Source organism: Candoia aspera, chromosome 3, assembly GCF_035149785.1.
Source record: "Candoia aspera isolate rCanAsp1 chromosome 3, rCanAsp1.hap2, whole genome shotgun sequence".
In the NCBI taxonomy this organism is placed as follows: Eukaryota; Metazoa; Chordata; class Lepidosauria; order Squamata; family Boidae; genus Candoia; species Candoia aspera.
The window spans coordinates 63202705-63219251 of record NC_086155.1 but is presented as its reverse complement, the minus strand read 5'-3'; the positions used below and the strand labels follow the sequence as shown (position 1 = coordinate 63219251).

The 16547-nt window shown below is 36.0% G+C and overlaps 1 protein-coding gene across 2 annotated transcripts in view; it reads left to right on the top strand.

The window, feature by feature from the left end:
* The window catches only part of EPS15 (epidermal growth factor receptor pathway substrate 15), a 63982-nt gene that overhangs the window by 33326 nt on the left and 14109 nt on the right, over positions 1–16547 (top strand). For both annotated transcript variants that reach the window (XM_063297928.1, XM_063297927.1), the window contains exons 9-15: positions 439–639; positions 725–870; positions 1928–2084; positions 4126–4211; positions 10803–10875; positions 12817–12978; positions 13801–13998. In XM_063297928.1, the coding sequence (XP_063153998.1) occupies positions 439–639; positions 725–870; positions 1928–2084; positions 4126–4211; positions 10803–10875; positions 12817–12978; positions 13801–13998 (1023 nt within the window). The remainder of the gene's footprint in view (positions 1–438; positions 640–724; positions 871–1927; positions 2085–4125; positions 4212–10802; positions 10876–12816; positions 12979–13800; positions 13999–16547) is intronic.

The window sequence follows — 16547 nt, the reverse complement described above, 5'->3', positions numbered from 1 at the left end:
CAAATCTGTCTGGTCAACCAATTGCACCCTTACCTCGACTGGAAGGCCCTTCAGACAGTCACTCATGCTTTGGTCACCTCATGCTTAGACTAGTGCAGGGTGCTCTACATGATGCTGCCCTTGAAAACCACTCAGAAGTCACAGCTGGTCCAGAATGTGGCAGCACAGACAATTATGGGCATATCTCATCATGCCCACATAATACTTTTGTTCCATTAGCTACACTGGTTGTCAGGCTTCTGGGTGCAATTCAAGGTGCTGGTTAAAACTTTACTCTTCCCCCAGCCTTGGGTTAGAGTGAGTGGCAGGTCCCATGTGTTTTATAGTTTTTGAATAGTTGTTGTATTGTTTTTGAATAGTTTTTTTTTCCTTCTAGTTTTTTTATAGTATTTTAGGGTTCTGTCCATGTTTTTGACCACTTCAAAAATGTCTGTTCAGGCCATGTTCCTGGTATACTGTGCTCTTGAGAAGGAACCTGTGCCAATGTCCTTACCTCCAGCGTTGGTGCCACCTTCTAAAAGAAAAGGTATCAGCATTCCAGGTGTTGGGCAGTCAGTGCCACCTTCAACACCCAGCAAAGAGTGTCATCAGTCCATGCTACCTGTCAACCTATTACCATCCACATCATCAGTAACACAGGTACCTTTGGCAAAGAGCAGTGTTTTAATCTGTATGTTCATGAAGTGTAATTGAAACATAACTTAATTATTGCTTTACTTCGTAGTGGGTTGTATCACCTGCAGACAGTATAAAATACCATGAAATCTTCCTGAAAACGGACAAGGACATGGATGGCTTTGTCTCTGGTGTGGAAGCTAGAGAATTATTCTTGAAAACTGGTTTGCCTTCAGCTCTACTTGCACACATCTGGTAAGAGTTTTCACAGCATTTCTTGGAAAGAATAAAAAAATCTATTTCCTTAAAATTGATGAAAAATAACAGTAGTTATTCTAAGTGTAGAATTTATCTTTGCAGATGGGAGTAGAATTTATCTTTGTCTTTGTACATGCCTGCATTCAATTGTACATTCTAACTTGAGTTATATTTTTAAGAATTGAAATAACAACTTTTGATGCTCTTTCTAAAGCACAACCTAAATTATGATATGAAGTACATGTTTAATGACACTGTTCTTGGTGGCAGTATTGTCACTTTAGGCACTAAACAGAGAAAATTAAAAAAAACAACCATTGAGATGAAAGACCTAGTACAGATTAAATTTGGAGCAGAGTGGCATAGAACTCAATAATAAAATAAGTTGCCTGCTTCAAAATCCACACTACAGATACTAGATTTCAAAAGTAAATAGCTTTGTAGTGCCAGCCTTTTAGTACAACCTCTAATCTGTTTCTTAGACCATTTCAGAGTTATAATTCTTTCCGAAATGTTATTTCTGTTGGTGCACCGTCGTTTTAAAATAAGATGGAGTTCTTAAGTTGTCTCTTAAGTATGATACATGTTCATCTAGTATGAAAAGAAAATAATATTAGGCTTAGACTTTACAACTTAATATTACTAGATGTATAGGAATACAACTCCCACAATTTCTAACTAGTGTAGCTGTTAGCTGGGTTGAAGAAAGATGACACCTTTCCTTGTAAGAATTGCACTGCTGGATAAGACCCAAGATCTGTCTAGTCCCAGATTCTTTTTTCTTACAGAGAATAGCCAGTTATTTTGAAAATTTTCCAACTAGGCAGGAAGATGATGACTGTCTACATATGTTGGCCCACCCATACCATCTGCTGCTGCTGTTCAATGCAGTACTGTGTGAACTATTGTATATAAAACTTCTTAAAGGATCCATAGTGACATGGCGTTACATAATTGTTTTAGCCATTGAATATAGGTAATTTTTAAGCTAGACAGCATGCTCGTGCTATGAGGGATTTATTTAGTTATTTTCTTTCTCTGTTGGGTTTTACAGGGCTCTTTGTGACACAAAAGATTGTGGGAAACTTTCCAAGGAACAATTTGCTTTGGCCTTCCATTTAATCAATCAGAAGCTGACAAAGGGCATTGATCCTCCTCAGGTGCTAACTACAGACATGATTCCTCCATCAGAGAGAACCGTTTTACAAAATGTGAGGTTTGGGACATTTCATAAAACATTATAAAGATTGGGACTCAAAAGGATGAAATTAAAAGTACTGTATGTTTGAACTTGTATCTCAGATAATAATAGACAGTGATATATAAACTGATTAACAAGAACACATGAACTCTGCTCATTTTATTGATAAACCTTCCTTCATCTCACTAGCCAACCAAGCAGATACAGGTAGTTTGTTTAAAATTAAATGAAAATTTGGAGACATTATTAGGAAATGGATGTTCTTTGACTTTTGCAAACTTAAAATTGCTTGATTGGGTGCTGTTACATCTTCCTGTTCATACTTTAGAGCTGATAACAATTCAGTTCAAAGACCAGGTGGATTAAGTGTTAATAAATTATTAGTGTCAATTCCATGTGCAGTAAATCATGCATGCAGAATTGTTCCCAACATTGCAATCAGTGGAAAAGGCAAATAAGAACTTCTGCATATTATGCAAGAAGCCGTTAAGCATAAATTTCTGGCCTCCTTCATACTCTTAAATATTCGTATTGAAGAAACTCCATGATTCCTAAGCTCTTTATTTTAACAAGGACGTAACTGAAATAATTTCAGTAAAAGAAGGATACATTTCTATGTTGTGTGCTTTGGTGGCATTGTTTCTTTTTAAATAATATATGCCCAATAAAAAAAAATGTAACAGGTTAAAGTTCTTCTTGTTTGATATTGAGCTTCTTCTTGGTTGTGCTAAGCCATATACCCAAAATAAACTGAACTCCTTGCAAGAAATTACACTCAAAAGTTCTTCATTTTGTTTGACTTCTATAATACCAGATTTATTTTTGCTTTATTTTGAAAAATATAGCTTTTATTTCTTGCTTTACTAATCTTTTTATATGTTTGCTTTCCTCCTATGTCTTCCCTAGTTTGGACTATATTTTCCATTCTGCACCATTCTGCTTTGCATCTTTATTATACTGTCAGTTTCTTAAATCTGCCATCGCAAGGTTAGAGATTCTTCACTTTTCCAATATTGACTGTTTAGTAATGAGCATCTTTTTCACATCACATTTTCTTTTTAAACAGTAGAATGCTGCTTAAACTTCTGAAAGAGCTGTGCTATTCTCATATCACTGTTCTCACTCTGGGATGTTGCATGTATTTCAAAAATTTACAGAATATTGTGCTGTGTACTTGATCTTGACATCTGCTGACAACAATACTATATGACATAAACATTTATATTTCTTTCACAGTTATTTGGGGTTAAGTATATGCCCTGAAAATAAGATGCATTTGCTCCTCAGTTGAATATTTAATTGTTATTATCAAACAATGAATGAACTGTGAAGTGTTAACACAGAAGAGTAATAGAACCTAAATGCGAGCATACTGATCCTTAAACTATAATAAGGCTGTAATTGTACTGTTGATAGTTGCAGAAAGGTTATAAGCCTGATCAAAACTGAGAAATATGATTAAAAAAATTAATAACTATGCAACTTTAAAAAGGTGATTCTGCTACTGTATGTCTTTCTGCATTGTAAATTAGGCTTTATTCCTTTCCTTCACTACTCACATCTTCGTATAGGGAGATAATAGCACATATCCTTGTATCTTTGGTGTAATAAACCATATATATTAACAAATACAACTATGCAATTTACTTTTGCAAGTACAGAATTATGAGCCACACAAAAATTCTCAATTGAGAGAAAACCATTATTAAGGAGAACTCATTGCCAATAAATGAATTAATATGGGTGTTATGGAAAACTCTGTGGAAACACACAGGTTTATACATATGTAGCAGAATAGGCTAGTCTGTTTGATTGCTGTATTATATAGAGTTTCAGCATCTCAAAAACTGATGAAATCAAAGGAAACCCAACTTCTATTTGGAGCTTATGGCAAAGTAGGCTTTACATTTGAATCTTATAAAAACTTAGGCTATGCATTTTCCTTGATCTTGAATTAGAAACCACTTGATTTTTTTTCCCACCAAGACAAATTAGACTATGTGTTCTGGGAGCAAGTAGGATCAAGCCATATTTTCTTGTTTATTTTTCAGAATTTACCACGGCCAAGTCCTGTAGCGGATTTTTCTGCAATCAAAGAGTTAGATACTTTAAGCAATGAAATAATTGACCTGCAAAGGTAAGTAAATAGAATTCTATTTCTGTTGTTGATCTTAATGTTTTCAGGTAATAAACAACATTGTTTCTAGAATTTATGCTAAAACTGTAGTGATTTTTAACATTTATTTAGACTTAGACTTAGACTTAGACTTAGACTTAGACTTAGACTTAGACTTAGACTTAGACTTAGACTTAGACTTAGACTTAGACTTAAAGGGCTGCCCCAGGGAGCATAGGTTCTGGGTGGTGTACAGTTAAAACCAATGAAGGCAGGCAGGCAGGCAGGTAGGCCAAGACAAACTACACACCAATGAGTAGAACACTGGTCTATCCCAGAGCTTGGGAAAAAAGTCAGTTTTTTAAAGATTGTCTAAAAATGTGTAATGTTGATGCAATCTAAAACTCAGTGGGGAACGGGTTATTCCAAAGACCATGACAGAGAGGACATGAAGTATGCCTGCTCTGTCAGATCCTCCAAGGTGGACAGAAGCAAGGGGAGGGATGTGGTCCCTCAGATAGCCAGGGCCTATGCCATGAACAGCTTTATAGGTGGTAACTAGCAACCTTAGTTGCAACCAGCAGCATATTGGTAACCAGTGCAGCTCATGTAGCAGAGGTGGTACATGTGCGTACTGTGATTCTCAAATACACAACAAATGCTTTTGCACAGCAACTGTGTTGACTCATAAGCTTTGTCTAAGTCCCTGAGCTCTGTCCTTTCCGAAAGTATTTGGATTATCTGGAACAATTTGTGCTTCTTGGCATTATATTCAATTTAAGCATTTGTTATGTGGATTATTTGATCCAGATGCTATTGCTACTTCTGAAGTTCCAAATCCATTAGAGGGATTAAATGCAGCTCCTGGCTCCTAAACCAGTAACCCTGCTTTATAGAAAGTTGAAGGAAGTTGATGAAATTGATATTACTTATTTATGTGTCCTTTGAAATAATGAATGGGAATATCCTGTCCTGATAAACAAATGGAACACTGAAGTATACAAAATGAAATTAGTTTCCTGTAATTTTAGAATGAGGTTTAGGAAATAACAACTAAAAAAATGCTTTGTGTATATTTGATGCCTCAGACTCTTCAAAAAAGTTTGGTTAAAATTACTCTGCTCTTGGAGATGTCTCTTAGGAATTAGAGGATTAACCCATATGATTTGGTCTTGCCCTGTTGATGCATTTTGGGCTGGTAGCAACAGAATTGTTAATATGACTGTGGATCATTTGTTGTATATTAAAGATATACGTGTTCTTCTTAGCTGTGTCCCCCGTGTTTGGAATCTATCCAGCAATGTTGATTTTTCTGGCATGAGCATTGGCTAAATGAATTATTATACAACATCAGAAGGAGAAATCTATACAGTATCTGATTTGCAACACTGGACTGTTGAATGGTGTGTGTGGCATTTGAATTTGTCTTTTTTTTTTTCCTCAGAAGATGGAGGTAAAGAGAAAGACTTTTGAACAATATATAAAATTATTCTGTTTATTTCCAGGCCCTTTTCTCCCTTTTGATTGCTTTGGGATTTTTATTTTTGTTGTTTTTTGTGAATTAGCAGAGCATATTCATTGAAAAAAAATGTTCACAAGATTTTGGGATCCTGTGCTGGATTTAAAACGACTGTTAAGTCTGGCTTTTCCAGCAGGCCTTAGGGGCAGAAATGTTATGGACTGTTCCCTCATATGATTTAGCATTTGCTGGAAATTGAGTTATTTTATCACTAAAGTGATCATTTGCCTCCAGCATGCTTCTATATAATTGCTGCCCAATATAGGTGCCTGCTTACTTCTATTAGCTGAGCAGCTGGGATGACCTTCAAGCCTTGGATGACCCTGTTGGGAGTATATACTCTGGTGCACACTCCCAGCATTCTTTGCCCATCCCTTCTATGAATGCACCACCACCACAATGAGGCAGCATAGCAGAGCTTGGAGAGGATTCCATGTAATACTAAACCAAAATGTATTTTTACCATGATTTGTTGTTTTTGCATCTGACTTCAGCCAGTTCTTAGAGTGTTTTACTACCACATCTTCTGCTGATGCACAGATGTTTTCCTGAACACCATGGGTACAGTAACTATGTTTTTTAAAATTTGGATTATGGATTTTTTAAATGAGGTGTGTGTTTGATTTTGTGTATATTATTTTGTGCTGGGGAGGTCCTGTGGAGGAGAGACAGAGAGATTGTGGGAGGATATTATTTTGCCCATTTTATGGATTTGGGGGGGGCACCCATAAAGTATTGCTCACAGAATCTTTTGGGGACAATTTGTTTTTTTACATTGGGATATATTTTGCTTTGTATATTTTTTATGAGAATTATTTCCCCTTCTGTGGGAAATGTATAGTTTTGTTGCATGTTGGTTAGAAGTCAGAATTCTGCCTTGTGCTTGTGGAACAGGAATAGTTGGAGAAAAGAAAAAAAAATCGGTGAGCTTGAAATGTAGGATTTATTTTAAAAATTGGCACAGATACAGAAGGACAATAAACCTAAATGCTAGGTTTAAGCCAAATCTTGGTAAATATTTAAAGCAAGCTGAGAATTTTGATCTGGAATATTTGTTTTATCGTCATCAGTGTTATTATTTTTTATATTTATTCTTTTAAACTGTGTTACAAAGATTTCTACTTCAAAAGGTGACATAAAATATTTATTTAAATAAATATTTATAAATAAATATAATTTATAATTTATTTATAAATAAATAAATAAATTTGTTACCAGACAATAAAAAATAGTTCGATGCTTCAGTTAACAAAAACAAACTAACTTAATGTCATCTCAAAACCAGACAATTATTGTATGCCAAATAAACTCTTTGAGTACATTCATATCTGTAGTTCTAAACAATAGGAAGAAAAATTGTAATATTAGGAAGACATCTGTTCTCAATTTGAGAAGTAAATAAAACTTCTGTCTTACATGGAGAATAAAAGAAGACTCTTATGTACTTGTAGTCTTGGCTTTCAAATAATTCAACTGTTTGTTGATAAAACACTTTATTCTTTCTTATATTCTTATATTCTTGAGAAACAACTGATCAGTATCAAGTGCAAGAAAGTTCTAAATTATGTAGAATATTTTGACCAAGGAATCTCATCACCCATGGATCCAATGATAATCTGAACTAGCCATGAGGAATAATGAAATGTATAAATATTTATTTGGAAGAGACTGAGGAATAAGAGAGAAAATTAAAATTATATTACCTTTCCAGGTTGGCTCTTTCCCTTTTTAAAATTATAACCAATTAATTCTCTGGAATTTATGTTCAAGGGTGCTGCTTAACGGGTGGGAAATAAAATCAAAAGAATATAAGTAAGAAGGGTTATTTAAAATCATCAAATAATTCTTCATTTGAATAAATTAAAGCAAGTGTTCTCTAACTTTGGGGTTCCCCCCAAATAAGTGGCTTTTTATTGAATGAAGCTGAAATGAAGTACAGTATTCTTTCAGATTGTGCTACTGTTTCATATATCACTAGAGCATTACTGTATTTAGACAACTAACTGAGAGAGAATAGAAGCAAGGCTGTAGCAGCACATTCCCATAGCATTGCTCTCCTAGGTCCCTGCATATCTCCTTTGGAGAGGCTGAGTCCAAATGTCATGACTCTTGTTGTAGATGTGTTCCCCATTGAGAAGTTGAAGAACATGAAGTGGCAATTATTTCATTCAACTCCATTCCATTTCCTAAAACTTTTTTAAAGTCTTGGTCCTGTTGGCTGTACTTTTATTCATCCTAGGTATTTCACAGTTTTGTAACTACTTTAGAAGTAATTACGTGCAAGGTTTCCTTGCTGAAGGGAAATGTTGAACACAGGTAGTCATTGGGTATCTTCTCTGCAGAAAAGTGGAGTATGACTGACTGATTTACACTGTCTCTTTCTGTTTCATTCTGTAGCACACCAATGTTGGATAAAATTAAGGTGCTCTGCATTACTTGTGTATGTGGTCTTGTGTCCTGTTTGACCGTCTGACTTATTTATTAGAATAATGTATTCTCCTTGGCTACCTCTTACATGGAGGGTGCCACCAGTGGTATGTGACAGTACCTTGTCATAAAGGGCCAGCTCTTGAACTCATGCCAGAATTCATTGGAATCAGTCTCAGTAGCAGGCCTTCAGATGCCAGTAGCTTAGGTGTGAGTTTGGTGATACATGCTGGCATTGAAAATCTCCATCTGATGGACCTAGATCTTGGTGATCCATGGCTCATTTTGAGGTAGGAAGAGTAGAGTAGCAAGAAGGGGTCAAGTGAGAGAATGAGAATGACATTTGTGAATCAGGAAAAAAAACCCATGAACAGTCATGGAAGAGAAAGTGCTATCTGGTTGATAATGGGATATGTCAACAGGAACAGCTTTTACATTATACTTCTCCCCCCCACATCTCGCTATCCATGTAAAAGGCTACAATTTGGATTTTCATTCCAAAAATCTTTTTGACTTCAGGATGTGCCTGTTGAACCCTGTATCCAGTATTCCCTCCCATCTCCCACCTCCACAAAGGCATTATGTGAAGAAATATCAAAAGGTACTTTCCCCCCCAAATTCCTCTATGTGGCATGCTGTGAAATACACAGCTCTTGAATTAGAGGGAGAACAAGATGGAGAATTCTGAATCAGATGTTCAACAAAGTAGGCTTGTTTATCCTGTCTTAAGCAAGATAAAAATAATCCTGAATCACCGTCAACCCTAATTTTGTAGTCTTTTGTATTATTATTGAAATTTCCTCTTTAACAGTGTTTATGAAATGAGTGAATAAAAAATCTCCTATTATTTTTATTATTTATACATTACTTCTCCCTTTTTTGCCTTGACTCCTGACAATGATATGGACACGTCCATGTAGCTTTCTAGGCAACATCTTAGGAAGTGGTTTCCTTCTTTCTAGGGGGAAGAGAGAGTAATTGGCCCAATGTCACCCAGTTGGCTTCCATGCCTAAGGCAGGATTAGAACTCAGGTTTCCTCACTCCTAGTCCACTGCCTTAACCACTAGGCCAAACTGGCTTTAGTATTGTACATTAACTCTGATTTTAAAGTCCTGTCAGATTGGAGTGACTTATCAGCCCCAGCAAATAAATTTGGTTAGCAATTTATTAATGTGTGATTAAAGGCCCTGTAAAGTAAGTTAAAAACAGGATTTCAAGTAGCTGTATTCACTACGGTATGTCAGTAACAAAGCACCTTCAGGCACAGTGATGTTTATTGCCCTCAAAAGTCAACTTAAAATTTAAATACTTTTTAAACTACTATTCTTTTTGGTTAATGGTAAGTTGGGATTTTTTACTTTGAAGCAGATTTGTCTATGTGTTTCTAAAATCTTGTGAATGTATTCAGTGTTCATTATTAATCTTTCTTCAACAAAAGCAAAAAAATTGTTTCTGTTGATTTTGTAGATTGAATAGCACTATAAAAGCATTATTATAGTGAAATTCAATAATAGGAACTGGTTTATGTGTCATTTCCTGCTATTCCACTATCTAGATATAGACTAGGTTCACATATTGCTCAAAGTCACAACATGGCTTGTTAGTTTTGGTTTATTGCGATGTATACCCTACCACACACATATTGTGGCTTAGTGTTATGGGTAACTGCAACTCCTGATATAGAAGGGTTTAGCTTTAATGGTACTGGTTTTAGTATAATTCTTCAGCAACATGGAAGATAATGCTAGCAGATGTAGAATAAGACATTCAGAGTGCATGATCAGGGGATCAATAAGGTAATACTAGAAGTAGCCTTTGTGTTAATGTGTGTTTGATTAATGTAATGTCTAAACAGATGCATGAATAATATAGCTGAATCCAAAGGTGCTTTTTAGTTGGGAGACATCTTTGCCTCCTGGGAAATGATACACTAAACTCAAGCAAGGACATGTTCTCCTGTTTGCTTTACTGTTAATGAATGAAAACAAGCTGCTGTAGAATTGATGTACTATAGCAGTATGAATGCTTTTGTGAATGAATGAATGAATGAATGAATGAATGAATGAATGAATGAACGAACAAAGAGGATTGTGAAATTGAACTGGTTCTATTTGTGGTTTTTCAGATTCATTCCATGATTGAAAACCCACTGAAAGCTACTGCTTCCTAATGCATGGAAAAAAAGTACACATCTTGCTTATCTAAGATTTCATGCTTCAAGTAACATAATCCTTAGTATTTTTATAAAGAAAAGAAGTGATAGCACGCAGGTTTCTCTATTACATACAATATATACAATTCCAGAAGGGTTAAGTACATGGGAGCTGATGCAGTCCCTCCCTCTTTTTACCAGACAGTTGCTCCATGGCAACAGTGAGATCACTGAAGACAGTATTTCATTGATTTTTTCCCCCCTTTGCTTTCTCTTTAAGCTGTTATTTCCACCTACCCATGCCTGGGAGAGTAGACATCTTTTATATTTCAATAGTTGGCCTACTCAGAACATTATTTTTGGCTTTTCCTTCTAAAACAACAAAATTAGTCTTCTAAAAATTAAATGTTTAATTATGCATTTAAAAAGAGAGACTGGTTTAGGCGGTTGGATAACTGTACCGGGCGTAACTGATGTTCTTAAATATTCCTGCCTTATTTGTTGGTCTTCTAGGGAAAAGAACAGTGTGGAGCAAGACCTAAAGGAAAAAGGGGAGACAATCAAGCAGAGGACAAGTGAGGTCCAGGTAATTGTCATTTGAATTTTCAGATTTGGTTGACATAAATAGAGCTTATTGAAAAAAATATCTTTCAGTGAATGGATTAGCCTTTTAAGCAAGTATATTATTAGGTTTTATTCACATTGTGATATATTTGTTACCTTAGGGATTGAGATTGACATGTTTAATTACATGAATGTGTATATTACTTGGGAAATATGCTAAGGGGAAAATGCAGCATTTTTGTTAGGTGCCAATTTTGGCAGTGATGTTAGAATGCAAGCACTATGCCTATGAATAACAGCTTCAGGTTTTTGCTTGATATGAACAAGGATTTGCATCTAGATGCATTCTTTAATCATGCTTACTGAGCTTTTGCAGAATCATTTGATCCGTATTGTAAGAGAAATAAATATAAAGCAAAATGCAGCTTGTTCTTAAAAATTCTGCATAAGAAAATATTTTTAATAGTTCTTTTGGATTGAGCCTTTTTATTTATTTTTAATCTGTATTTTGTTGCTTATGCTGCCATTTGCTGATCATGCAAAATGAAGCAGCAACTTACATAAAGGTTTTTAGTTAATTAACAGTTTTGCTACAGGTGTTGATAAATCTTAAGATTTTATTAAGTAGCTCCATAATGCTAGCAAAATAATTCCCATTTGTGACTTTTATCTTTTCTTTCAGTAGATAACTTAGTCCTGTTCAGTAGTGATTTCTAAAATATTTGTCCCATCATACCAGTGCATGGACTACACAATCAGGAATTTATTTGGCTCTGGAAATTTATTTTTTGTGTGTGTATGGACATAATACACACAACACTATACAATAGTGTTCCATTGTAATGGAAAATTAATTTTAAAATTTAGAAGAAGGGCTTTGGCAGAGGAGAGTGTTACACTACTGAAGTAAACTAGTGGTTTCCCTTGAATTTTTTTCTCTGTTACAGACTGATGAACAGCTTGTTTCTGTACAATTATCTCTATAGTTTGGTTAATATTATATTAAGAATAAACTTGCAGTCTTTTCAAGAAACATATTGTAATACAGGCAACATAAGCAGCTTGCTTCATATGCTTTTCTTCTAGGAAGACATTGGCACTTTCCAAGATAAGACTTTTTAAATTTATTATAGATACATTTTCTGTCATGTCTTTGTACCCTTAGGCCTCAGTTAGGAATGTAACAGTTCAGTGTGACCACTATGAAATAGGAATGTTTACAAAATGGGAACATAACAGAACTCAATTGTTCTATCAGAAGAATCAAGTTAGCTGTGATTTGAGAGAATTAAAATCAAAATGGCTGAAGATTTTATTCTGATTTTTGAACAGCCCACTTTGAAGTTGCAATGGCCCATTTTGTTTTCTGTGATTAGAACACAAACACTTGAAAAAAGCCTCAATCTGCTTTGAAATTAGAACAAAACAACATTTTATTCCCATAACAACAAAAGTTCTCATAAAAAGAGACTTGCTTCAGGTTTAAAATATTTCACATTCGAATTGTTCTCCTAAGAGGTTGAAATACCACAAGTTTAATCAAGTTTAAACTTGATTTTCTTCTCTACCTTAAGTCGCCCATGTGGCATTTCCACCCACTGAACATTACATTTGTTACTAAGAGACAATTTTTCTGAACATATTTTTGGTTAAGTATTATTTTTCTTCAATTTATCTGTCTCAGTTCTTTCTCATACCCTTCTTTGTATTTAAACCTCTCCTCTAATTTTCTTGTTTCTTTTTCTGAATGTATCCTATAAATTTCATATGTCTTTTTTCATAATAATCCCTGTAATGTAGGTGTGCTGAGACTATTTTTTTTCCTTTTTTCAATTTTTCTAATATGTACCTATCCGTTCACATCCACTCCCCTTCATCCTACATCACAAAGTTGAAATCATTAAAACATATGATGGATGTTTTCATTAAGAAGAAATACATGACTGTATTTTTCACTTTTCAGGATCTTCAAGATGAAGTAAGAAGGGAGAGCAATAACCTGCAGAACCTTTTGGCTCAGAAGCAGGAGGCAGAAGAAATCCTGAATGGTCTGGATGAGGAAAAAGCGAAGCTTGAAGAGCAGCTCAGCATGATCCGGCAGAAATGTACAGAGGAAGTTGATCTGGTGAGTCTTGACCCCTCAGTTGAAGAAAGTTGCATGTTTTCTGCACAGTTTCAGTGGGACTATTGTACTATATATGGGATGTATGCACTTTACATTATTTATTGTGGAAGTTTTAATTGTATTTGTATTGTGATTTGTCTGGCCTTTATTAATTAAATAAAACAAAGGAAAAATGAAACAGCAGAAAAAGAGGAAAAGAGCAACAAAGGAACCAATGGAGTCAGAAAGGAAAAACTGCTTGTAGCCCCACACTTCTGGGAGTGGAGGGGGCTGAGGCTAGAAGGCATGGCTCTTCTGTGGGGAGTGCTGATATAAATAAATGAATCATATTTTTAATTGTCAGTGGTATAGTATAATAAATAAAGAGAGAAAGAAACAGTTGAAACAGGAAAACGTGGTGATTTTTCCCAGGTTACGTGAAGAACAGGAGACTCAAATCCACTCAGATTTATGTTTTATATTTAAGAATAAACAAACATGAAGTATGCACTGTTTGAGTGAGATGGGTGGTGATTAAATTTGAAGTATAAATAAACAAAATAAATAAAAAATCCAGAGGAGGGAGCCTCTGGCACACTTTCAGTTCTCCAAATCATGATTTTGCATTTCAGGAATATTTTATCTAGGCCATCTGGTAAAATGACGCAGCAGGGATAGTATTTATGCAGTACAGCTTCTTTTCTTGAATATGCCATTAAAGCATATCTCATAATTCAACTATTAGAATGCTACAGTGGAATACGCTTCTGATTTGGTGAGGCCTTTCATGGAGAGAATGTGTGCAATTGCTAGCTAGTTTTGTATTCAACTTTCGCTTTATAGACTACATCTCTGAAGAAAGAAATAGCAGAGCAGGAGTCCAAGATCTCTGGATACAAGGATGATTTGAGTAAAGCCCAAGAAGAACTCAGCAGGCTACAGCAGGAAACCTCAGAGTTAGAGAAAAGTGTAGAGGAAGGAAAATTGCAGTTAGTACCTCTTCAGCAGGATCTTCAGGACTCTCAACAAGAAATCACTTCAGTAAGTCCCCCTGAAATTGTTCTTTTTTTTCCATCATGTTTCCACTGTTGGATTTCCTCAGTTACCAATGTTATTGTGTCATTCTACATTGCACTCAGAAATAAACCTGAACTCAAATTTTAAAGCTGCATTCTTCCTTTTCTGGCTTTTTTTGATTAATGGCTGTATCATTCATAACAGAAAATTATTTATAGTGTACACACTCAGTTTCATGGACTATAGTTCAGATATGTGAGGTATTATTCCAAGATAGGGGGAATATGTGTGTGTTTATGTTACTCTTTTATATATTTAAAGATTTATATGCCACCAATCACTATTTTAGAGCCAGTTTGGTGTAGTGCTTAACCATCAGGCTAGAAACTGGGAGACCGTGAGTTCTAGTCCCACCTTAGGCACAAAGCCAGCTGGGTGACCTTGGGCCGGTCACCTTCTCTCAGCCCTAGGAAGGAGGCAAGGGCAAACCACTTCTGGGGTGGGGGGGAAACCTTGCCAAGAAAACTGAAGGGACTTGTCCAGGCAGCCTCCAAGAATCAGACATGATTACATGGAAAGAAAAATCACTATTTTAGGGCTCTATGTGCTTTACAATAACTAAAATTAATTTTACAATTCAGCATCACAGTTAAAACAATTAAAACGAACAGCATCAAAAACATTAAAAATGGCTGGATAAAGAGTCACCTTTTAAGTCCCCTCATCTGAAATAAAGAAGAGGCCAAACTCATCTCCAGTGGCAAGTTGTTCCATGATGCAAGCTGTGCCACAGGAAAAAGAGTTAGTTGTCAATATTATATCTGTGGCAGGACCCAGAAAGGTTCCTCGTCAAAAATCTAAGTGTGTAGATAGATTGTAGAGGATAGGCAGCCCTGCAGGTAATTAGGGCCTGAGCCATATAAGGCTTCATAGACCATGCTGAGCATCTTAAGTTGGGCTCTAAGAGCAGGTGTTGCCTAGTGCAGCTGTTTCAGCATGGGGGCTGATATGACAATCCTGTAAGCGCCACTCATGACCATTTGTATCAGATTCTGAATCAGTCATAATTTCCAGATCATCGTCAAGAGCTACCCTACAAAGAGCATGTTGTAAAAATCCAACCTTGAGGTTATCAATGTACATGACACTGTATATGACACTGTCACCGAGACTCCATCTGGTAGGAATGGTTGCTTCTAGTTAATTGGCTGAAGTAGATAAAAGAGTCCCCCTTGCCATCAGAATAATATGACTGTCAGGTATCACTGCTGATCGAGGAGGATCCCTAAGCTATAAACTTAATCTTTAAGGAGAAGTGTGATCCATTTGAGATCATCCATATCTCCCAAATCCTAAGTCAGGTCCCCAGAGTCAACAAATTCTGTCTTGTACAAACTTAGCTTTAGCTTATTCTTTATAACCATTCCTTTACAGCCCCAAAATTGGGGCTCCCAAGATATCCAACCCTGTATCTCAGGATACCTAACTCAGGAGAAGTGCAGCTGAATATCATTTGCTTCAAACCCATGCACTATCCTTTTCAGTGACTTCATGAATATGTTCAATAACATGGGAAGTAAAATAGAACTTCGTGGGATCCCCTAATTCCCAGGGGACTGAGCAGAAGCCAGCCTCTAATAGCACCTGAAATGACATGAATAGCTGAAAAGCAATGCTTCCCACTTCCAACCTCAGTCATGGTCAAAGGTATTAAATGCTGAGAGATCCACACATTGCACTTCGTCCACTCCCCATTCTGGCCCAATGTCACATATAAATGCATCCTGGAAAAAGTGCTTAAGAAATTTCTTTTCGCATATGGTTTGTTACTGGTGACTTTATAAACAGTGAGATCAGAGGTACTATGAAATCTAGAAAGCTAGATAGTATATCTTTTCAGAGTTCTTCATTTATATGAATATTATTTAATAGATGAGCAAAATAACACATGATGCTTGATTTAAAAAACCCCTCTGTTTTAACCTTGGAAAATAAGAGTCTGTGGTACTGGATTGAAGTGCAATACCAGCTTTCCCTTTTACTGATACCATTTTTTATTTCATTGAATATGAGTTTTTTGAAGGACATTTGGAAGGTTTGCAGAGATCCTTGGTTCAATGCCATATTTTTCATCTGGCAACAAAAATTAAGAATGAAAAGTACTCAGAAGCTACAACTAGTCCAGAATGCAACATGAGGTGTACTGATTCCCTGTAGCTTCCGGGTGCAATCCTAGTAGGTAACCAGGTGCTGGTCCACCTACAAAGCCCTTCATGGCATGGGGCCGGGTTGTTTGCGGGGCTGCACATCTTCAGTCATTTCTGTTCATCCCATGAGGTCTGATTGGGAAGGCATGATTAAAGTCACCTCTATTAAACAATGTTATCTAATGGGACCCCTATGGAACAGCATACTCCCTGAGATTTCAGTGGCCCCACCTTTTGTAAGGTGCTGAAAACCTGGTTCTTCCCCAAGCATTGGGCTAGGCTGTTGAATGAACCCATGCTGGTATTGTGGATGTATGCTTCATGAGTTGCTACAAGTGTGATATGTTGTTTTAAATTGTGTTTGTT